We start from the raw sequence: 25,283 nt of genomic DNA, 5'->3' as shown, positions 1-25,283 counted from the left end.
TTATTTTTCGCAGGCATATATAAGCACTGCTATGAGTCTGTGGTAGTTCGCACTAGCAGGAGCTCCAAGTGGGTCACAATAGACGCGCCCATGGGTGCGTCTCACCTCCTCATGGTCCCATGGAGGCTTGGCTGGGAGACAGAAGTGAGTGTCAGTGCTGGCCACGCAGCTCCCCAGCTGTCACAAACAGCCGATCCCTGTGGGTAAAGGTTAGACACTCCCCACAGCTACCAAGCCCCTGCTCCCCGAGGAGCTTCCTCACCTCAGCTGCCTACGTGTTAGGAAAGTTAAAGGATTATTTTACTTTGCTTACCTCATTTCAATTTGGTATTCATTTAATGAATTCTCCTTTAGTTATACAACTCTATAAGGTGTTTGCTTTAACCACGCTACATAAAATATTATGGTGGATTAATAGCGGAATAATTTCCCTGTGGAAAATAATTATGGCTCTGACCCTCCTGGATTCAGAATAAAATCCTGCAGGGATAAGAGAACTTATTATTGTTAACTCCCTAAAATCTACCAGACCACTGGAACTGAAAAATATTACATGATGTGGTTTGGGTACATTTTTCATGCAGCAAATTATCATGACACAAAGTTGAAAGATACTGTTATCCTTTTCAAGTCTCTTTAGCTTTTATGTCATTGAAGAGATTCTTTTTTTTTTTTTTTTGATTAGCTCAAACACTTAGCTGTTTGTCTAAAATCTCATTGTAGGAGTCATTACTAAACCCATCAGGACCTGCAGCTGTGTTAGCATGATTTAAAACCCTTATAAAGTCCCCCCATAGTTGCTAGCAGTCCTAATTATCACATTAAATGCATGGCAATGACAGATAAAAATGTAACTTATCAAAATGATTACGAATGGTTTCGAAAACGTGAAAACATTCTCTTTGAAAGCAGAAAAGTGCAGCTGTTAAAAGAGGCTTTAAACTGTTTTTTAATATATAGCTAAGAAGTCACTTAATCTCTTTTCATTTGACTGTTGATTTTATTATTGGAAATAAGTGCTTGTTTTCATTTTAAGAGGCTGGCTAAGACAGTTTATTCACCTTAGCATCTTATAAGTTTGCTTCAGTATATATTGCTATATACATACCATGATAAAAAGACATTAAAACAGGTAAGCCAGCCACTGAGTTTGCAATAGGTCAAAATCAAGTTTCTTGGCTAATTGTAAAATATCATATGCTTATGCATCATAGTAGTATTAAAAAGTGGGCTTAGAAGTTGTATGTTCAGTGCTTGCTGAACGGGCATCTTAGAGTTCTTTTTATCCCCTTGCTTCATAGATGACTGTGTTGAAAATGTTGCAGTTTGAAAGTCGTAGTGGTAGTGGTGGTGGGGGGGGGAAGGAGATATCAAAAAAAAAGTATCGGATTCACAAACAGTCTGTGGACTGTAGGTCCGATCGCCTTTCTAGGAGCGAATCGAGTTCCCAAATAGTGTGATCCACTATAAGCTCGACTCTGGCAGTATCGGATTCACGAACAGTCTGTCAACTGTAGGTCCGATCGCCTCCCCCCAAACAAGTAGTCAAGTTCACAAACAGTATGATTTATTCAAATGCAACATTTACAAAGCAGGTTTCGGATGTCAGTACAGGAAATTCTCTACTAGAGCGTGGGGTTTTTAGCTAGCTCTGATGTACAAATGTGCAATCATCACTCACCCCAGAAGATGGGAGAGGGCTCTGTCTCGAGTCTCCTCAGGCGGCATCCTGACGCAAGGGGAGGAAAGGGGGGATCAGCCCATCAACTGACCCAGGAGTTACGATGGATTCTTCCCTCCTCCTTTTCATCCTTAGTTCACCTTTTATACTTTTCTTTACATTCAGGTGGAGCTTGAGTGACTAGAGTCATACTTAATATTGTTATTGATTGGTGAAAAAGTTTCTCGCTTTCATTTAAAGGTACAGTCCACCGAAAATCTAGAGCGCATGCTCAGTGAGGGGTGGTCGTACCTCGGAGGCGGGTAACTCTTGGGATGGAGGTATGGTTTTCACATTATAATGAGCAAAGTTCAAGCAAAGTTCATCATTTGCCACCTTTGCTGGCTCAGCACCGGACTCGTTATCGTATATCTCTCATTAGACAGCCACTGTGCAGCTTATCAGCAGCCCAGCACAGGGAGTGCAACAGAGTTTGGCCGCGGTGCCTTCACCCCGCTCCATCCTCCGTTACTCCCTTTTGCAGCTGCGAGGAGGGCAGATTGCGTTGCCCAGGGAACCGTGGAGGAGCAGAGTCCGTGCATACCAACTGTCCTGGAAGTGGCAACTGTGTAGCACCCCAAGCAGGCCTCTATAATGCCAGAGCTGTGTTAGGCCCTAGTTTTCCTCTCAGTTCCTGCTTTCAAACAATTCTTCCACAAACACTTCTTCCACAATGACCTAAGACCTGACACACCTCATAAAATCCATTATTTACAATGAACATAGAACTATTATTTTTTTGCCTGGAGTTTTCTGTGACATTCATTGCTGTAATACAAGACTTTCATAAATGAATTAGTTTCTTACACTGCAATAGTTCCTTGAGTGAAGTCAACTTTGGCTTTATTCAGAAGGAACTGGAATTTCAACTGTTAAGGATGCAGTGATTTTAAGAGTTTTGATGAAGATGCGACAGGTCAGTTTTTCAAAGTGCTTGGTAAGGCTCATTTAAAATTTTCCATTGCATTTTTCCCATTCGCTTTATTTTTAGCAGTGTTGATTGAAATTAAAATTTGCCTTGGCCAAAACAAAAAAAGGTGGGGGGAAAAATTCTGGATGCTGTTCTAGGATAGTCTGATTCAATTTTTATTTTTGCAAGGATTTTTTTTTATTTTGTTAAAGTTTTATCTTATTGTTTCAAAATAGCAGCATTTGATTTTTACAGTTGAAGTAACACAAAATAAGTAACAAAGCAAAATATCCACATTTTAATTGTTTCATGGGAATTTCTATTCTTTTCCTTCTGTACATTTTCAGTGCTAGCCCAGCTTTAATACTTTTCACTAGACAGATTCCCTACATTCTTTCTCTCTCAATAGCAGTCCATTTTACAGTCCCCTTATCATTCAATACACATTTGCCAGTTTCTATTGCAACTAAGAGAAGAGCCACCTAAGTGATTGTCTCATTCCTTACCTAAGTCCAACTAATTCCTGGATTATGGCCTCCCTGCACATTGAACGGGGCAGGCTTTTTTTTCTTTTTCAGGCTGTTAGGTTGAACATGTCATTAAAGACAATCATAAAGCGCAGGCACGCTGGCGGAGGCCTCCAAGCTGGGTTACAAGGGCAACCTTCATTCTGATATATCCCAAATTTTGGGTGCTTAACTGTGCAGCCATAATGTGCTTTTGTAGGACTGCACTGTAGAAAACCAAATCAAACAACGTCCTCCTTGATCCATTGGTTCTTAATTTCCTGGCCTCTATTTCAGTTGCTGCTTGTTGAACTAGTTTTAATATTGTCAGGCTCCCTGGGGTGGTCTTCACCCTCTTCAGCTCATATAGTAAGTGGAAACAAAAGGAGCCCATTTGAGATCATCTGCAGATGCTATTGCAGATCATGCCCAAGGGTCTGCAGGCTCCCCATCTCTGTCTCCTTTGGTTTACACCACTTCTGTACCAACGCAGCTCTTCCTTCTTCCTTTAGACTCACTCTTTTTCCTTCCATCAGGTTCTGCACCTATTTGTTGCACCTGGCACATTCCTGCTGCCTTCCAAGCTCTTGCTCTGACCCATCTTTCTACTCCTGTCCTTCCTATTCCCTGTGTTTTACCTCTATCCCTCCTATCTCTTGTCTTTGCCTTCCCCTTGTGCTCCTACCTCTAGGTACACTTTCCTCTAGTTTGGGTCTCATGCCCTTGACATTCAAAAATTGTATCTTTGTATTGTATGGCTGTGAGTTTTGTTTTGTTTTTGTTTTTTAATAGTGGGTATACAGTGAATTTCCTTTAACTTTGGTCCTGGAAATAGCTGAATAGTTTTTAGCTGAAAATTTTCCAGTGAAAAAGCAACAACAACAACAAACCCTGGCTGATCACAGCGTCATGGATCATGGATTCTCATCATAGAAAACTTTAGTTTGAATGGTTGAAGTTTTCCATAATTATGAGCAACCCAAGACAGACACTTAGGATACTGAAAGTATGGGGCAACATCATTACCAGCTTTCAATTTAGTATAGCGTATGTATGATTCTTTTAATATATGTCCTTAATTTTCAAGTTGTTTAAGTTTGTGTTGGTTAGACTTAGAAAGTAATTTGTACAGGCAACTTTTTTATTAATGTGAGCAATTATATTTTTCAATTTGAATATTTTTGCCACATCTCTGAGGTATTGGAATCAGCATATCCCTTATCATGCCCATTAGTTACAACAGAGAAAAAACATCACTGGAGAGGCATAGGCTCTCTAAACATAATAAATGAAGACAAGTGTTTAAACACTTGAAGTTTATTACTTTGTTGCCTCAAACAGGCTAGAAAAATGAGATGTCGCACAAGAAAAGATTATTTGAGCACAAACCCAAAAAGTTAGAGTTGCCGAGAAGATAAAAAAAGGAGAATATAACATTGAGAAGGTGCAAATTTGCTCTATGCTATTAACATGAAAACTGCCAAATTATGAAACTAACTATAGAAAAATCAATTTGTACAAAAATATCTTGCGCTATTTTAAAACGAGGGTTTTTTATTATTATTTTTCTTATTTTGAAGCCTTTACTCATTTTCATCTGAGAGAAAAAGTTGTTTCCTTAGTACCTTTGACAGTTTGGGTGGGTTTCCAGAATCTAAAATGGTCTCCTTGCTAGGAAGCCATCTGCCACTTGCCCTTAATCATTTCCACAATCCATATTGCCCGAATGAGCGACAATGACTGATGTTTTCACAGTTAGCTTTTTCAAAATAGCTTCCCAAATAAAAGCAACCTGGTTTCAAAGGATTTGCAAGCATCTTGAAGAATTCTTTGTGTATATTCAAGAATCTGGCTTTGAGCATTTAGTTTTTTAAGAGTTGACCTTCTAATCTGTGTGGGAGGCCAGACACAACTCCTGAAGGCTTCAATATGAGTCTAACAGAAATCACTACATTTCTGTTAAGTCATCTAGCCATGCGTACGCTTACATTGCAATTGCTTACATACTACTGTCCACACGTCTTCTACCGTACTAGGTTGGCTGTAGATATCGGGGCACGCGTTTACATGATTGGCCCCCACACAGTCCTCTATCCTGCACTGATAAGCTTGTTTACAGGTTCTTCCTCTCCTACTTCTGTTCTTCCAGCTGGTGAGTTTCCCACGATCTTTTCGCCTTGGTCTTAGTCCGGCTCATCGTATCCGTCTTCTATCGGGAAGCCTCCGTTACTTAGATATCCTCCCACAATTCCCCCTTTTTGTTCTTGAACCAGCCAAACCTTCTTTACAGCATTCTCAATCATATTGGATACACATTTCAATAAACAAGGCACAACTAGCAGAATGCAACATAGAATCAACAACACCATCCCAACACTTCTAAATAACGAGCGAAACCATCCCGAAATTCCCCATCCACTTAATGAATTATCCAACCATGACAGACCCTCATCCTCTGTGACTTTATGCAAAATCTTTGCGTGATCCCAAATGTCTTGGACATCCATGAGTATTTTGCCGGACTGATCAATATTAGATATGTATTTGTGGTGGCTCCTCCCCATAAATAGCCAGCCCAGTGTTGGTCTCCTACTCCCACAGAATAGCTACTTGCAGAATTTATATCCCCGCTATGTATGGTTCAATTTAAGCTTTATGGTCGTCCAATGGCCTGGTTTGTTTTGAAAGGTGCCTAGATTCGGGCCTGATAAGTTATAATATATATAAGGCACCGTGTTACTAACCAATTGAGGTGTAAAAGGCATTCCTTCCATTGGGACATTCTCCTGTGTACACTGATATGACGTATTGAGTAAGCTATATGGATTCAGGTCTGGCCAGTTGCTCAAAGGAATACCTAACACCAGTGCATCAAATTGATCTGCTGTCCCACAAAGCCAACAACTCTTGATTTGGGTATAATTAACAATCTGCCTAAGAAGCATAACATGTCCATTAAAAGCAGCATCAGCTCCTATAATAGCGTTAAAAGCAACATTGCCTCCTAAAAGCCACAATATACAGCTAATAACAACAGTAACACCTCTTTCTCCCATGTTTTCCTTCTGCAGGCTCACACTTTCCACAACTAGGGTACCGGTTGCTTGCCTGCTACGTCTGATGTATGCGAGTTTGCTTCCAGCCAAGGTCTCACCCACTTTGCTGGCACCCATCTGGTTCCAGTATCTGTAACGACACAAGCATACCCTTTTCCCCAGGTTATCAAGACCAAAGGCCCCGTCCATTTTCCTGTGTTCCGGTCTCTCAGCATCACCTTACACGGGCCTGATTTTACTTCTGTCAGGGATCCCTTTAGCCCAGCCCCGTGTTTGACCATCGGAGGGACTAGGCTGTCCTGGGGTAGTCTCAAAAAATTTAAAACGTATACTGCTTTTGCCAATCTCTCTGCAGGCATAATTCCCAATTCTCCCCCTTTTTGTTTTTGAAGCTGGCGTTTCAGCATTTGGTTCATACGTTCCACTATGGCCTGCCCAGTAGGGGAGTGTGGAATGCCCGTAACATGCTCTATGCCCCAAAGATGGAAAAACTCGTGTCCCTCATGCGACATAGCCAGACCTATTATCAGTTTTTACCCTTTGTGGGACCCCCAATGCTGCCATATCCACCCGCATGTGGCGCTGGACATATTTGCTGGATTCACCCATCTGTGCCGTGGCCCAGACGGCCATAGAAAAGCAGTCAACTGACACATGGACATATTTTAGTCTGCCGAACTCCGGTATATGGGTAACGTCCATTTGCCACGGTTCCGAGGGACCGGTACCTCTGGGATTCACCCCAGTCGGGCGACCACCCGTGAATTGCTGACAATCAGGGCAAGCTTGTATAATCCCTCGTGCCGCAGCGTCTATCAGGTTAAACTGTCATCATAGCGCCTTGGCAGACTGATGGAAAAATTGATGTGAACGCTGAGCCTGTTGAAAGTTATCCGGCATGGGGCCCATCCATGCTGCAGCTACCAGCCGATCCGTCCGTTGGTTTCCCTCGGGCAGCTCACCTGGTAAATTCGTGTGACTCCAAATATGTGTAATAAAATATGGCGCCTCGCGTTTGTCGAGCGTGAGCCAGAGTGTTTTAAAGACGGCAAACAGAGCTGCATCGCTAACTTCTTTCAGAATTGCGCGTTCCAAGCGTCGAAAAATACCTACTACATACAGGGAGTCACAGACCACATTCAGGGCCTGATCCGGCCAGTGCTGAAAAGCCATCACGACAGCACATAATTCTAGTTGTTGAGTGGAACCACTAAAGTCTGATAGCACCACCTCCTTCCAGACGTCTCCCTCTTTCCAGGTTAATGCTGACTTCTGTGATCTCCCTCCGGCATCCGTAAACACAGTCACTCCCTTAACCGGCATTGGGGATCGTCGAGGAGGGCGCTCCTCGAATTGTCCAAGTTTGACCGCGGCCATAAAACGATGGGGTGGCAGGTGGACTCTAACCTGCTCTGGATAGTCCAAGAGGGCAACTTGAAGTGGCACCGAGTTCTGTAAAGCTCACTGTAGGTATTCTGCAGCCAATGGCACAACGATAAAACTGGGTTCAAATCCTGCTATCTCCACTGCCCAAGATCGGCCTTTCATTATCAGCTGTGCAAAAGCTTCTAAACGAGTTGTCACCGTTCGCTTTGGTTGAATAGGCAAAAATATCCACTCGAGTATATGAAGGGGATCTCTATCCTCAAACCACTGCATCAATAGCAGCAGCGGGTAGTGGTTGTGGTTTAGCAAGAGCAAACCCACCGGTTTATCAGGGTCCCAGCGACTGGCATATGCGGTTGATACCCTTTCAGATACCCTTTGTAGTGCTAGTTTTGCTTTGGGGGAAAGCTGATGCAGGGCATCAACTCCGCAACCCCCACCCCCCGCAAAGGAGTTGGACGAGGGGTTCTATATCCGCGTTGGAAATACCGCAGACCGAGCGTACCCAATTAATATCGCCCAGGAGCTTCTGCACATCATTTAGGGTAGTGACTTCTGCTCATAGAAAGAGCTTTTGTGGCCTAACAACTGTTCTGGTAATCTCCCAGCCCAGGTACCGCCAAGCTGGCTGCCATTGTACTTTCTCTGGCGTTATCTGCAGACCTCCCGCTCCTAGGATCTTTTCCATCTCTGTCAGAAGACTTTCTGCCTCCAGATGCTTTCCGGCTACAAAGACATCGTCCATATAATGGTAGATCATTAGTTCAGGGTGTATCTGACGGATGGGAGTTAATGGCCACGAGACATAGAGCTGGCACAGGGTGGGTGAATTTTTCATACCAACGCAAATTTTTCATGATCCTCAGGATGCAATGGTATGGTAAGGAATCAATCTTTTAAATCGATTATTAAGATGTCCCAGTCTTTTGGGGAGGTTCTCTATTTCCATTTCTATTTATGTTTGCACAGCTTCAATTTGGTTTCCTCCCCAGAAATTGCTTGGGATTTCCATATATTAAGGAGGCCTCCGCTCCAGTAGCAATTGAGGCTTTTACACTTTGTAAGGACCATTGCTGGTCCTTCTGTGTCAGTCGCACTGGAGCTTGGCCGTCGCTTCATTCTTGTTTCCCATGCTGAAGTATTTCCCTAGTCTCTTTCCAAGGATACAAGTCAGAGTACGGCTCCCAGTCCTCCACTGGTGGCAGGGGTGTGTGTGGGGGGGTGCCGCGGTCTGAGTTATTCCTGGCTTTCCCGCTTTCAAATTCTGCGCTTTCTGGTTGTGCTTATTCAGCCCTCTCTGCTGATATATATTACACAACGTGGCTACAGCTATTCAGGTGAAAGCACATTAAAGAAGCAAAGTATGAATAATTACTCTTGAGGTAATACTTGTCGGCAGGACACTGAGACTGAACATTCTCTTGAGCTGGCGGATTAGAGGGTTGCTGACAGGCTCCCAACTCGGCGGGCGTCCCCGCGGAGACAACGTAGGCCTCGGTGTTAGGAGCCTCGCCCCCCCCCTCTCTCCGCACTGTCTTTTTATGCCTGGTGCGTCCTGCCACGTAAGGCCAGTACGTGCCAGCAGGCAGACCAGGGGGCAGACAAACTCCACCTTCAGTCACATAACCTTCCCTCCTGGATGCGCAGGTGCTCATACCAGTAAGGGGTCCTAACCCTCAGTCTGAGGGTCCTGCCTTTCTCATCTCCCTCTTGGGTGTGTGACCTCCAAACTAGTTTAGAGGATGTTTGCAGTTATGTTGGCTACAAGCCCGGTCGAGCAGCCACCTTCAACTGCTTTTGGAGGAGGTCGGCTGTGAACCTGGCTGAGCAGCCGCCTCCGTGCTCCTTATCGCTCAGCTCAGGCAGGCAAACATCTTCTTTCTCAAGATCTGGATTCTATTTCGCACAATAGTTTTATGACTCTACAGATCATACAAATTTCCACCTCCAATACATGCCACCCTGTGATCTGTAGAGGTTAATCTATTGTAGCGAAGGACCCAAACAGGAAATGCTGACAATGCTCCTTGCCTCACTAATGAGAGTCTCATCTCCCTCCAGCGACTTTGGGGATCACAATCTGCTTTTCCCTGCACCACCCCTCCGGGTTTTGTCAAACCCTCAGCAACATAAGTGTCCTTGGTCTCATTCGCTTTCACTTCCCCGGCCCCCTTCTCTAAGTTTTCAAGGCGATCCAGCAAGTCCTGGACCCAGCCGGGCTGTTCTTCAGGCGCGACGGGGAGGTCCGGAAGCCGGGGCACAGACGGCACAGGCGCGGGCGGGGACACGGGCGGGGACTCGAGCGGGGACTCGGGCGCGGGCGTTGGCGATGGATCTCCAAACACCAGTAGTTTTCGGTGGTGTGGCGGTCCCATTCCTGAAGTGCTCGCAAAGGCTGCCATGGCTCCGGCGGCCACTTTCCTTTCTGCTTTCATATCGGATAAGGTAGACAGGACCAGCTTCCATATAGTAGCAAGGTCCCTGGCCTGCTTATCCCCGTCAGCGATATGATCCCAGATCTGTCGCCCTACATCCTCCCACGTCTCCACATCAAATGCTAGGTGGGGCTCGGCTTTGAACCCATTCTCTCTGCACCAGATCAAAAGCTTGCAGAGGGTCTGTTCATCATGCTTAATTCCTCTCTTAGAGAGAATATGCAGGAGGAGCTTAACAATTGCACTTTCTTCCTTAGTTATTGACTGCCCCATCTCCTGCCCCGGCTGCTCACCTCCACCAGGTGACCGTTGCAACGAATCTTCAAATCTTCACAGATTGCCACCCAATCCGTCCCGGACCTCAGTCCCACCGAGTTGTTCCCCAGCCGGGTGCTCCCTGTGTCTAAAATGTTGCAGTTGAAAGCCGTAGTGGTAGTGGTGGTGGGGGGGGGAAGGAGATACCAAAAAAAAAAAAGTATCGGATTCACAAACAGTCTGTGGACTGTAGGTCCGATCACCTTCCTAGGAGCGAATCGAGTTCCCAAATAGTGTGATCCACTATAAGCTCGACCCTGGCAGTATCGGATTCACGAACAGTCGTGGACCGTAGGTCCGATCGCCTTCCTAGGAGCGAATCGAGTTCCCAAATAGTGTGATCCACTATAAGCTCGACCCTGGCAGTATCGGATTCACGAACAGTCCGTGGACCGTAGGTCCGATCGCCTTCCTAGGAGCGAATCGAGTTCCCAAATAGTGTGATCCACTATAAGCTCGACCCTGGCAGTATCGGATTCACGAACAGTCCGTGGACCGTAGGTCCGATCGCCTTCCTAGGAGCGAATCGAGTTCCCAAATAGTGTGATCCACTATAAGCTCGACCCTGGCAGTATCGGATTCACGAACAGTCCGTGGACCGTAGGTCCGATCGCCTTCCTAGGAGCGAATCGAGTTCCCAAATAGTGTGATCCACTATAAGCTCGACCCTGGCAGTATCGGATTCACGAACAGTCCGTGGACCGTAGGTCCGATCGCCTTCCTAGGAGCGAATCGAGTTCCCAAATAGTGTGATCCACTATAAGCTCGACCCTGGCAGTATCGGATTCACGAACAGTCCGTGGACCGTAGGTCCGATCGCCTTCCTAGGAGCGAATCGAGTTCCCAAATAGTGTGATCCACTATAAGCTCGACCCTGGCAGTATCGGATTCACGAACAGTCCGTGGACCGTAGGTCCGATCGCCTTCCTAGGAGCGAATCGAGTTCCCAAATAGTGTGATCAACTATAAGCTCGACTCTGGCAGTATCGGATTCACGAACAGTCTGTCAACTGTAGGTCCGATCGCCTCCCCCCAAACAAGTAGTCGAGTTCACAAACAGTATGATTTATTCAAATGCAACATTTACAAAGCAGGTTTCGGATGTCAGTACAGGAAATTCTCTACTAGAGCGTGGGGTTTTTAGCTAGCTCTGATGTACAAATGTGCAATCATCACTCACCCCAGAAGATGGGAGAGGGCTCTCAGTCTCGAGTCTCCTCAGGCAGCGTCCCAGCGCGAGGGGAGGGAAGGGGGATCAGCCTGTCGACTGACCCAGGAGTTACGATGGTTTCTTCCCTCTCACTTCTTAGTCTCTTCAGGCAGCGTCCCAGCGCGAGGGGAGGGAAGGGGGATCAGCCTGTCGACTGACCCAGGAGTTACGATGGTTTCTTCCCCCCCGCTTCTTAGTCTCCTCAGGCAGCGTCCCGACCTGAGGGGAGGGAAGGGGGCTCAGCCTGTTGACTGACCCAAGAGTTAGGATGGTTTCTTCCCCTCAGACTTTTCATCCTTAGTTCACCTTTTATACTTTTCTTTACATTCAGGTGGAGCTTGAGTGACTAGAGTCATACTTAATATTGTTATTGATTGGTGAAAAAGTTTCTCGCTTTCATTTAAAGGTACAGTCCACCGAAAATCTAGAGCGCATGCTCAGTGAGGGGTGGTCGTACCTCGGAGGCGGGTAACTTTTGGGATGGAGGTACGGTTTTCACATTATAATGAGCAAAGTTCAAGCAAAGTTCATCATTTGCCACCTTTGCTGGCTCAGCACCGGACTTGTTATCGTATATCTCTCATTAGACAGCCACTGTGCGGCTTATCAGCAGCCCAGCACAGGGAGTGCAACAGAGTTTGGCCGCGGAGCCTTCACCCCGCTCCATCCTCCGTTACTCCCTTTTGCAGCTGCGAGGAGGGCAGATTGCGTTGCCCAGGGAACCGTGGAGGAGCCGAGTCCGTGCATACCAACCATCCTGGAAGTGGCAACTGTGTAGCACCCCAAGCAGGCCTCTGTAATGCCAGAGCTGTATTAGGCCCTAGTTTTCCTCTCAGTTCCTGCTTTCAAACAATTCTTCCACAAACACTCCTTCCACACTATCCACCCCGTGACTATAGTCACTCAAGCTTCACATGAAGTTGTTTAGGTGTTAATATTACATGCCCTAAACTTGATGCAGTTAAGCGAGTGATTGCACATTGGTACATTAGACGTGGGAAGTTACAGGAAAGGCAGGGAGTCTAGTTCTACAGGAATATATATATATACAGAAAATATTGCAGTTACAATAGTAAGTAATGCTTATAACAAACTTTGTATCCACCCCGTGACTCCAGTTACCATTGTATATTGAAATTTAGTCTCAAATTAGAGTCTTAGTACTTGGGACATCAATAGGGTCATCCACCTGTAAAGGGGTATAAGTGGTGAACTGAATCATCTTTATGTTAATAGCTTTCATTATAGTAGATTTTACACAGGATATTGCTATACTTAGGATAATTATCATCACAATGAACATCACCACATATTCTATCAAACTTTGGATCCAACGAGTGACACCAAAGCCAAACCAACTAAACACCTTTGCCAGCCAGGTAGTGTTCATTGATTCCCGGAGTTCATGGGTGTCTTTCGCCACCTGTCGTATCTTCTCTAATTGGATATCAAGGTCCTGTGTAACATTAGGGATATAAATGCAGCAGTCGGTACTGGAGAGGTTTAGGTAGCCACAAAGTCCATTTTGGCGTAACAGCATCAAGTCCAGTGCCATCCGGTTCTGAAGAGTCATTTTTGATGTGGCTTGTAGTTGTTGATTGAGCAACTGTATACTAGTATCGGTGGCATTAGCTAATTTTTCTACTTGATAGGCTAGCTTACTTAACCATAATCGCGTTTGCACAGTAGCATGACCAAATCCAAAAAAAATCCTTCCATTCCCCAGGCTATGCGGGTGGCTGCTCCTGGGTCCTGCCACGCTTCTACATGTCCTGACAGTTCTATTTTTGCCCGTTTTGCTTGAGCCATCCAGTGGGGCCGGAGGGGAGTTCTCCTCCACATGGGGCACAATGTTGGAAGGCCCAAGGTACACTGGAGTTCAGGTAATCCAGCCCATAAGGTGGTATACATATTGCCATCACTGCAGGCCCAGATCAAACCAGCTGGAGCGTCACCAGAAGCTATACGGCAATCATTACGAGGCACAAAGTCTTCACTTACTGATTTATATTTTATGCTGTGATTATGGCACAGACAGCCTATTTTTAGGGAAATGTAAACTGGCCAATAGTGTCTGACCCAATCGTGTTGTTCCCAATTGGAGCAATTTATCACATTTTGGCAATACCACAATGCTGGCTGGTTTGATACTGAGCCAAAAGAAAATCCTGGGCCAAATGGTACTACAGATTTGGGTAGAGGCAAGCAAGCGGTAATACTAGATTCATTGAGAGCAGTTGCAAACCCCTTTATTAAAGTTTAGGGCTAAGTTATCCGTCAGGGGCGGATAAGGTTTGTGCATTGTCACTATGAGTATCTCCTTGATTCCAGTGCACTAAACATACCAAGCCAAAGCATATCTTCCCAACGCAAGTTGGAAATATCATATTTGCTAATCCTAACTACAGCTCTATAACCCTATTACAAATATCTGATTAACAACACTATGCATGAAACTAACAATCCTGATGGATACTCAAGATAGGAGAGTCCTTGGTTCCAGGTACAATTGTCCAGCATTCCGGGTTTTTCACATCCTGGAAAACAAAAGGAAGAATGCTCGGTCTCTGCCTTGACCGGCACAAATTGGATTGTTATTGATTTTGCAAGCATAAACAAGCAATTATATTTGGTCAGAAGTCGGGAATGATCCACCGACTGCTTATGCGGTGTGTCTTCCCACTAGCATCAGTGGCTTCCCAGGCACATAGTCCTCGAGGTTTAGCCAAAATTAAAGGAACAACCCCAATAGAGGGCAATTTTGCCATCACGGGCTGTCCCACCTGCATTTGAATAGGTGTATGCTTTTGTGACTCTGAGGGCTCTGATAAGGTGGGAGCAGGTGGTCCTGTGGGACAGAAAGCTTGTATTTTGGGGCTTCCATAAGTTCCCCATCTGTTATTTACTGTGTAGACTGCTTGGGATAGCCGCAGATCCCAGTTAGGCTGTGACACTTTTGCATGTTTCTTAATCATGCCATTGACTCTTTCCACTATACCATTAGCTTGGGGATAATAGGGAGTGTGAAACACCCATTTTATTCCTTCTTGTTTTGCCCAATCTTGCACTACAGTAGCAGTGAAGTGACTGCCATTATCACTTTGTAGACACTCTGGTGCTGGGAGGCTACTAAACCAGTCCTGCAGGATTTTCACAGTATTCTCACCAGTGGCTGCACTTACTGCCGTGGCCATGGTTAGTCTGGATACTACTTCCACGCCTACCAGGATGTATTTTCGACCACGAGCAGGTCTTAATGGTCCTACATAATCGATTTGCCAGGTGCTCCATAAGACTTTGTTTCTTTGAATGTGCTGAGGGGGAGCTTGATTAGGATGATTCATTTTCAGTCGGAGTTGGCATTGAGGGCAAGCTGATATTATTTCACTAACTAATGCTACTGACACAGGCCATCCCCGTGCCACACATTCGTGATATAGGTCATTTTTCCCCGAATGTCCCCTTTTTACATGCAACCATTCGATTAGCCTTTGCCACTCATCTCCTTCAGCAGCTACTATTTGCACTTGCGCTAACCTATCGACTTCCTCATTCCACTTTGTTGCTGGTACACTAGTTTTTGCATGTGCCTTTACCCATCCTATTTCTAAAGGTCGGTGTCTGCTTACTTCCAAAAGTCTCTGCCAGTCACTTGTCCTCCACACCGGTACACGATTTACCTCCCAATTATTTGCTTCCCATTGACATATCCATTCTGTTGCTCCCTTAAATGTGGCATAGGAATCGGTATAAATTACCTCAGCTCCATTTTCCACAGCCAATAGCAGGGCTCGGAGTTCCCCGACTTGGGCGCTACCGTCACCCTCCTCAGTTACTGACTGTCCTGAGCTTATTTCCAGGGCTGCTGCCTTATAATTCCACCCCGTGCTTGTTCTTCGGGCAGAGGCATCAGTAAACCACACTCCATCCTTTTTAGAGGATACAGTGAATTCTGGAGCTACCTTAATAGGTGAAGGCTTATAAGGAAGACATAATGTTGTAATGTCTGAGCTTACTGGCTGTTGTAATTTGGAGGTCTTAGTTGGTCCTTCTTTTAGTGCTAACAAGTGGCTTATTCCTTCTAGATAAGCATACCATTTGCGGATCGTTCCCTTCTGTGCGACACCTTCAGGACGGGGGGCGCCTTTAAGGATAGGGCTTAACAATGGAAAAGGCCCCTGAACGATGATATCCTGTGAGGTTCGTAGTTTTTCTGCCTCTTTCACTGCACGAACTAAGGAGAGAAGTCCCTTTTCCCACTCAGAATAATGCTGCTCAGTCTCTTTAAAGGAGGTAGACGAGAAAAGCAGGGGTCGTGAAGGACCTGAAGCTCCTTTTTGAAAGATGCCGCAATAGGAGGCATGTTCAGAGAAACCCCATTCAGCCCGAAAAGGGTCCACTGGATTTAGGGGGCCTAACCTTTGATTGATAACTAATTCATCCTTTAGGGTTTTAATAGCTTCTGCATGGATCGGAGTCCAATCCCACGGTTTGTTCTTTCTCAGCAAATCATAGAGAGGACGGGCAATTACAGAGAACCCAGGAACATGTTTCCTCCAATATCCTAGTGTTCCCATTAGTTGTTGTAGTTCCTTCTTGTTTTGGGGTATGCGTCCCTTTTCAATCTCTGTTAATGTATCGTTGGGCACAGCTACAGCTCCTGATACCCACAAAGCCCCCAGGAATTTAACTTCTTGTGCTGGACCTTGACATTTGGATGGTGGTACCTCCATGTCATGGTCTGTTAATAGTTGCCAAATAGTTTGAGCAGTTTCTCGTACACATTCTTTGTTGTTTCCACCTATTAGTATATCATCTATATATTGATAAATGCATATTTCAGGGGGTTTCTTTACTGTGGCTAGAAGCTTTGCGAGCGCATTATGTGCAATAGTGGGTGAGTGTTTATATCCCTGTGGCAATCGATTAAAGGTGTATTGTACACCATCCCATGTAAATGCAAACTGTGGCTTGTCTTTATCATCTAAGGGTACCATAAAGAACATATCTTTGATATCTAGGGCGGCCATCCAGGTGTGTGCAGCTGATCGTATAGCCGTGACAATCTCAGCTATGCTAGGGACTGCCGCTGTTAGTGGGCCGGTGTTATGATTAAGTTTTCGGTAATCAATTGTCATTCTCCACCTGCCATCCGGCTTCTTGACAGGCCACACCGGGGAGTTATACGGAGAATGTGTTCGGCCAATTATGCCTCGCTTTTCTAAGTCCACAATTACTTCAGTTATTCCCTTCTTTGCAGCTGCAGGCAAAGGGTACTGGGGAACATTGGTCACATGAGATGGGGGCAGGGCATGTGTTACTTCCAGCACTCCTACCGTTATGCTTTCCTGCTCCTTTCCTCCAAAATTCCAAACACTACCATTAGGCAGATACCATCGCTTTCCTCTAAGCACATCATATCCTAGAATGTTCCCAGGGTGTGAACTTAGTACCACATCCACAGCTGTCATCCTCTTTTCCCCAGGCAACCATAATTGTGTCCTAGCAAGTGGGCATTTTTCTTTAGCACCTGTTACTCCACTAATTACAATATATTTTTGAGAGGGTTTAATTCCTAATGATTCTGCTTGCAACTTGTTCAGAACACTAATTTGTGCTCCAGTATCAATCAAAAATTCTAGACTAAGTTTTTTTGGACCAACAGGAATTGATATATAGGGTTCTTTGTTTTTGGACCATTGAAAAATATGTATCATGCGGGTTGGGCGGCCCGAATCCCAATCCGCATTGCTTAGTTTTTTGATCTCCTAAACTCTTCACTTAGAGGAGCAAAGGGATTGTTTGTTCTGTCAGAGGCGGGGGCAGAGGGGGAGTTCTTGTCTTGTCTGCTTGGAGGAGGAGATTCAGTTGCTCTGCGTTCCAGGATTTCAACCAATTTTCTGATGCAGCTAGTGGATTGCCCCTGCAGCATAGCGCGGGGCACTCCTAAAGCTAATGCTTGTCGCCATAAATCGTTACGCAGAGGGCTGTTAATTTGATTTACTGATGCCGGCAGACCCTGAAAGGGTTCCAGTTCATGTTTTGGGTATGGTCGACCCTCCAATTTTCTCGTGTGAAATACCTTCCTACCTCTCCCTGATTGTTCTGATAGAGGCTCAAGGTCTGACCATGCCATCTCTCGTCCATAACTCACCATGTCATGTAACAGCTCTGCCCAAGTAGGAACGTGTGCTGGGGGGGCGTGAAGGTTCTGATCATTATGCTGTTGGGCCCGAATGACCCTTTCCTTTAAATTTTGCATATATATCTTTGCTGTGTCAGGCAGACCCTTAATAAGGGGCCTTAGGTGGACTGGGTCTACCGGAGCCATTAACGGAACATCAAAGCGTCCTCGGTCATACATTGCCTGAATACAAGCAGCTTTCTGCATCGCCTCTGATAAGTCAGACAGTCCCCTAACTTTGATTATTAGTGGCTCGCCTCTTTCTCTGGGGTCTATTCCCCCTGCCCAGTAAGCAACTCGAGCAGTAATAGATCGATTATCATCTGGGAACCCCTCATCTAGAAACACTCCTGGTCCCCAGAAGCCTAAAGATTCTTCTCTGTCTAACAATATTCTGTCGCCACCTGAAAGGGAAACTCTCCACAAGTATTCAGTTTCGGTTTCCCCAGGCTTTCTTGAAAATTTAGTCTGCAGTTCTCCTAATTCTGAACCTGAATAAGGAGTAGTCCGAACTGTGGTGCGGGGATTCCGACCTCGGGGACCTTCAGATGTTTCGGTCTTTATCAGCGGCCGAACAGCCACTAATTCTGAGGATTCTTCTTGTATCTCTTTATCTGGCTCTCCCCATATGTCCCCGTCCCAGTCCTCAGGCTCAGTGTTAGTAATTAACTTTCTGATTTGCCGCATATTAGGGGGTCGGGGTGCCTGCATCAGCATTGTTTCAATTCGCTGCTCCAGTAACTGGGTACGTCTCTTTTCCTTCTCTAATTCATACTGCAAATGTTGAATTTCTGAATTCTTACCTTGATAATCTAATTTCAATTTCTCAAATATTTTATAGTCCTTCTGCGCCTGAATTAAGCAACCGCCCAGAATAGCACAAATAACACCCTTGCCTTTGCCGTCCTTAAACTTAGCATGGCATTCCTCCATTCTTTGCAAAACCTTTTCAGGATCTGACCAATTATCTCTGGCCCAATCTTCCCCACCTTCTGAGGGACCACATTTCTGTCTCCGTAGGAATTCCTTTATCGACATCCTGCCGACTACGCCAATTTTGTGTTGAAAATGTTGCAGTTGAAAGCCGTAGTGGTAGTGGTGGTGGGGGGGGGAAGGAGATACCAAAAAAAAAAAAGTATCGGATTCACAAACAGTCTGTGGACTGTAGGTCCGATCACCTTCCTAGGAGCGAATCGAGTTCCCAAATAGTGTGATCCACTATAAGCTCGACCCTGGCAGTATCGGATTCACGAACAGTCGTGGACCGTAGGTCCGATCGCCTTCCTAGGAGCGAATCGAGTTCCCAAATAGTGTGATCCACTATAAGCTCGACCCTGGCAGTATCGGATTCACGAACAGTCCGTGGACCGTAGGTCCGATCGCCTTCCTAGGAGCGAATCGAGTTCCCAAATAGTGTGATCCACTATAAGCTCGACCCTGGCAGTATCGGATTCACGAACAGTCCGTGGACCGTAGGTCCGATCGCCTTCCTAGGAGCGAATCGAGTTCCCAAATAGTGTGATCAACTATAAGCTCGACTCTGGCAGTATCGGATTCACGAACAGTCTGTCAACTGTAGGTCCGATCGCCTCCCCCCAAACAAGTAGTCGAGTTCACAAACAGTATGATTTATTCAAATGCAACATTTACAAAGCAGGTTTCGGATGTCAGTACAGGAAATTCTCTACTAGAGCGTGGGGTTTTTAGCTAGCTCTGATGTACAAATGTGCAATCATCACTCACCCCAGAAGATGGGAGAGGGCTCTCAGTCTCGAGTCTCCTCAGGCAGCGTCCCGACCTGAGGGGAGGGAAGGGGGCTCAGCCTGTTGACTGACCCAAGAGTTACGATGGTTTCTTCCCCTCAGACTTTTCATCCTTAGTTCACCTTTTATACTTTTCTTTACATTCAGGTGGAGCTTGAGTGACTAGAGTCATACTTAATATTGTTATTGATTGGTGAAAAAGTTTCTCGCTTTCATTTAAAGGTACAGTCCACCGAAAATCTAGAGCGCATGCTCAGTGAGGGGTGGTCGTACCTCGGAGGCGGGTAACTCTTGGGATGGAGGTACGGTTTTCACATTATAATGAGCAAAGTTCAAGCAAAGTTCATCATTTGCCACCTTTGCTGGCTCAGCACCGGACTTGTTATCGTATATCTCTCATTAGACAGCCACTGTGCGGCTTATCAGCAGCCCAGCACAGGGAGTGCAACAGAGTTTGGCCGCGGAGCCTTCACCCCGCTCCATCCTCCGTTACTCCCTTTTGCAGCTGCGAGGAGGGCAGATTGCGTTGCCCAGGGAACCGTGGAGGAGCCGAGTCCGTGCATACCAACCATCCTGGAAGTGGCAACTGTGTAGCACCCCAAGCAGGCCTCTGTAATGCCAGAGCTGTATTAGGCCCTAGTTTTCCTCTCAGTTCCTGCTTTCAAACAATTCTTCCACAAACACTCCTTCCACACTCCCGTCAGGGTGTCCCTCTTCAAATGCACTGAAAGTGCATCACGTCGGGGTCACCATCTGCGAGAGGCCAGACATGACTCCTGAAGGCTTCAATATGAGTCAAACAGAAATTGCTTTATTCGCGTTACAGCACTCTATTTATCTACTACATTTCTGCTAAGTCATCTAGCCACGTGTACGCTTACATTGTAATTGGTTACATACTACTGTCCACGCGTCTTCTACCGTACTAGGTTGGCTGTAGATATTGGGGCACACGTTTACATGATTGGCCCGCACGTAGTCCTCTATTCTGCACTGATAAGCTTGTTAACAGGTTCTTCCTCTCCTACTTCTGTTCTTCCAGCTGGTGACTTTCCCACGATCTTTTCGCCTTGGTCTTAGTTCGGCTCATCGTATCCGTCTTCTATCGGGAAGCCTCCGTTACTTAGATATCCTTCCACAAATCTGGAACAAAAAAATGGACTGGCTGAATTTCAAACATGCAATCCTTGGATAAGCTGAGTTTCCTACAGTCCTACTAATTAGTTTTCCTTTTAAACTGGCAGTTACAGGTATAAATAGTACTGAAATTTTGGCAATAAGAATATGGATTTGTCAACTTCAGCTCCCAGAGTTAGCTTTGTACTGCTTTAAAATATTCATATTCAGACTTAGCTGTCTGGCATGAAACTACCTCTTGGGCAACCACAACATAGAATAGAAGTTGAAAATGTACGTACGTGTTAGGTAATATTTTTGGCAACACATACCAATGCTTCTGAATACTAGTGATGTACTTAATATATAGCCACAGGTAAAATAAGAACCAAATTTTGATCCAGAATCCACTGAGTTGCTACTTATCTTTATTTCCCTCTTGACTGGAATAGGTGATAAGGTAAACTCTCACAGAAATGTTTATACCACAGTAAGAATGACAGCTGCAATAATTCCCTCCCTGCTCAGACATCCCATGGCAAGTTGGAATGCCATTTTATTACATGGCAGCACATAAGTACAGCCAATTAAAAAAAAAAAAAAAACCCTCTGTCCCATAGATTCCATATGGGACCCTATCCCATATGATTTTATTTTGAAAATAGGAAGAAGGCCACAGAGACATGATTTTTGGTATTAAAATATTATGTCAAAAAAAAAAGTAAAGTGATACTTGGAAAGAAAACCCAAACTCTTTTAATTCTGGTAGACTGAACAAGGACAGCTTTGATTTAAAATGTTTTATTTTGCACTAAAAATTGAACGCATCTCCCTAAGCGTTAGCGTCATGGGATTCTGAGTTTGGGAGAAGACTGCCCTATTTATGGGTCATCAGAGAAGAGACTGAAACTCGGATTATTCATCATGTCTGCCTGTGGAACATGTACTTAGTGTTTATTCTCTCTGCGAGTGTCTGAACAAGCAAAACAAGTAAAACTGTGCATACCGTGGCACCATTTCTGGGGCTCCCACACAGGGGCTGATTTCTCAGAGAACATCACAGCTTTCCCCAAGTGCTGTGCCTGCTCTAATTAGAGATGTGCCGCTTGGGATGAGGGCAGGCAGAGCTCAGAGAAACCTCGTGGGCTGCCTCAAACCTGTTCCTGCCCCCCTTGTTGCCATGGAGCTCCAGAGGGTTTGACAACTCTGGGCGTTTGCTGGGTCTCATCTTCGTGCCCCACTTGCCTCTTGATTTTCAAGGAGGATCTGGATAACACTTGAAAAGGCGGATTTCTCCCCACAAACTTGGCATTCCATCCTAAGGGGCACTTTGTAGACACTTGAGAACTTCTGAACCTGCTCAGGGAAGTCCATCACCCACTGGAGCCTGGAAAATCCATCATTTCTCAAGGAACAGGTGCATTATTAGATAAGATGTAGGTGTAAATTAGATTTACTTTTATCTGGCATGGTCAAGATTAAAACATGGCTTTGCAGTGATAGAATTAGTCACCAAAATGTTCCACGAGATGCAGCCATGCAGGTCTAGATTATATAGCAAACCGTAGTTGCTTGCACCTCTCAACTGGACCGTGAGCCTGGCTCCCTAGCAATGCGCAAGAAGGGTCTCAGGAGCTCCTCTCCTCTCCTCTCCCAACTCTGTCTGCACCATGAGCTGTGGTTATCCCAAATTTCTTCCCTGGACCTGGACCATCTCCTCCTTTAAGTCTGTTCTTCATAAGTGCTCATGACTAGAATATTGCATGGTAAAACAAGAAATCATCTGCCTACTTTTCTAGTTACAGCACTGTGAGGGAGTAGTGAAAAGTTGCATTTGTTAAAGCGCACTGTGAAAAACAGCAACTTTACAGTTGTTCTGTGAGAACCATAACGTTGAATTTTGGATATAGCCTAGCGCAACAGAACGTGCATTTGAGAACAGGGCTCGCAGATCGGTTGGTGACAGGAGGGTGCCACACTCACCTGCGGGGGGGGGGCGCCCCGCGTGCGCCCACTCACCTGCCGCCCCTCCCCGCTCTGGCCACGCTATTGGCTGGCGGCGCTGCCCATCTCGACGCCGGCACCGCCACTGCGGGCAGCACTTCGGTGTGCTGTGTAGCGTGGTGGATCTTGCGCAACATGGCGGAGAAAGTTGCGCTGCGGGGCGGTAGCGGCGGCGCTGTCTTCTCCTTGTCCTGTTCCTTGGAGGAACCTCCGTCTGAAGAAGGAGAGAGCGGATTCGCCTCCAGTGCGGCGGCTCCCGGTGGCGGGAGGGAAGCGGAAGGCGCTTCACCGGAGGAGCGGGATGAGGAGGTGCGGGACGGGGTGCTGGAGCTGGGCTCGACTTTCTGCTCGCCGCACGGCGGGGCGTCTTCTCTCTATATTTATTTTTTCCTAAAACCCCTCGTTTTCGTGCTCTGCCCTCGTAGCAGCGTCCTGAGTTTTGTTCTCCAGCAAAAGGGCTTCTTTTTTCGTGCCTGCTCTGCACTCTCCCTTCGCGGCGGCTCCCAAACCCGTTGCTCGCTGAGGTCGCTGCTGGACGTCACCCCTGCGCGCAGCCTGTCCTGGCTCTTGGCACTTCTAACACGTTTGCATTTGGTGGGCAACTTCTTAACGCCCTCCCAGGTGGCGCTGCTTTTTTTTCTGCGCCTCTGTGTAGCTGCCCGGGCAAGAGCTTTGGAGACCCTCGTGTGTTAAAAGGGCTGTCTGAGGAGTCCGGGCTGAAGTTACTTCCATGAGTTACGCTGTGGTTTCCAGGCATGTTCCCCTCACAGTAATGGGCAGGGTGGATGTGCAGCTGGGTGCATTTAGGATAGTAGCAGAATAAATTATGCTTTGTCCACATCTGTTTGTTGCACATATTTATTTATGCAAAGAGATGAAAACTTGCTTTACTCCCTGAGTGGCGTAGGAGCTCTGTAGGTGCCGTTAGCATGAAGTGCACCTTGGGGTGATACACCCTACTGCTCAGCGGGGCTCATATGTGTGGGGTTTGGGCCATTTTCCTAAACAGTGTCTGCCTGGCTGGGAGCTCAGCTGGTCACCCCGCAAATTGCCATGCATAAGGGCAGAGGGCTCCTGTTCAGCTCACATCAGAGCAGCCACCTGTTCGTCAAGCCTGGTTATTTCTGTGTGTGCTTTGGAGGTGAATTATAGGCAAGCTTTGAGCTGAAAGTGTGGGGAAGATAAGCCCTGAAAGAAGTTGGCATCTAATTCTGCTAAAAGCCAGTAGAATTTGGCATTTCCAGATGGGGCATTCATGCCTCATCTGTAGTAATACTAGAACAGATCAGCATAAACTAATTTTAATGTAGTGGAAGAGGTTGCTTATGCGTATAACTGTTGTCTTTCCTCTCCTTTTTTTGCCTCTAATAGATTGCCTTCTTACCTTAAACCAAGCTTTTTGGTCTTTATGACTTGTGATAGGGCTTTGCCAGTCTTGCCATTTTGGGGTAGTCGGTGCTCGCATCTGAATTCCAACCCAGCTGAAGAGCCACCTGACAAATCATAGAATCATAGAATGCTTAAGGTTGGAAGGGACCTCTAGAGGTCATCTAGTCCAACCTCCCTGGATACGCAGGGTCACCTAGAGCACATGGCACAGGACTGCATCCAAGCGGGTTTTGAAGATCTCCAGAGAAGGAGACTCCACAACCTCTCTGGGCAGCCTGTTCCAGTGCTCTGTCACCCTCACTGTTAAGAAATTTTTCCTTAAGTTCCTGTGGAACTTTTGATGCTTCAGTTTGTGGCCATTACCTCTAGTTCTGTCGGTGGCCACCCCTGAAAAGAGGCCAGCACCATCCTCCTCACTGCCTCCCTTGAGGTACTTATAGACACTGATCAAGTCCCCTCTCAGCCTTCTCTTCTCCAGGCTGAACAGGCCCAGCTCCCTCAGCCTCTCCTCATAGGGCAGATGCTCCAGGCCCCTGATCATCCTTGTGGCCCTGTGCTGGACTCTCTCCAGCAGCTCCACATCCCTCTTGTACTGGGGAGCCCAGAACTGGACACAATACTCCAGATGTGGCCTCACCAGGGCTGAGTAGAGGGGCAGGATCACCTCCCTCGACCTGCTGGAGATGCTCTCCTTAATGCACCCCAGGATCCCACTGGCCTTCTTGGCCACAAGGGCACACTGCTGCCTCATGGTCACTTTGTCATCCACCATGACACCCACGTCTTTCTCTGCAGAGCTGCTCTCCAGAAGGTCGGTCCCCAGCCTGTACTGGTGTCTGGGGTTATTCCTCCCCAGGTGCAGGACCTTGCACTTGGCCTTGTTGAATTGCATGAGGTTTTTCACCGCCCAGTTGTCCAGTCTGTCCAGGTCCCTCTGGATGGCAGCGCAGCCCTCTGGGGTATCGGCTACTCCTCCCAGTTTCGTATCATCAGCAAACTTGCTGAGGGAGCACTCTGTGCCTTCATCCAGGTCATTGATGAATAAATTGAACAAGGCTGGACCGAGGACTGACCCCTGGGGGACACCGCTAACTACAGGCCTCCAGCTAGACTCTGCACCACTGATCACCACCCTCTGAGCTCTGCCATCCAGCCAATTCCTAATCCACCTCACTGTCCACTCATCTATCCCACACTTCTGGAGCTTGCCCAGGAGGATATTGTGAGGGACGGTGTCAAAAGCCTTGGTGAAGTGGAGATAGACAACATCCACCGCTCTCTCCTCATCT

At 46.3% G+C, this 25,283-nt stretch overlaps 1 protein-coding gene across 1 annotated transcript; it reads right to left on the bottom strand.

Moving 5' to 3' along the window:
• Positions 1 to 15,619: 15,619 nt before the first annotated feature.
• LOC148590602 (uncharacterized) lies at positions 15,620 to 18,409 on the bottom strand. Its single transcript, XM_088538827.1, has 3 exons — positions 17,780 to 18,409; positions 16,533 to 16,697; positions 15,620 to 15,682 (listed from the first exon to the last, which is right to left on the bottom strand). Exons 1-3 carry the CDS (start codon positions 18,407 to 18,409, stop codon positions 15,620 to 15,622), a joined length of 858 nt encoding a protein of 285 aa, XP_088394953.1.
• Positions 18,410 to 25,283: the final 6,874 nt, after the last annotated feature.

Source organism: Tinamus guttatus, unplaced genomic scaffold (assembly GCF_059628265.1).
Source record: "Tinamus guttatus ecotype Peru unplaced genomic scaffold, ASM5962826v1 Tinamus_guttatus_pri_ptg001216l, whole genome shotgun sequence".
Lineage (NCBI taxonomy): Eukaryota > Metazoa > Chordata > Aves > Tinamiformes > Tinamidae > Tinamus > Tinamus guttatus.
This window is presented reverse-complemented; position numbering and strand designations above follow the sequence as displayed.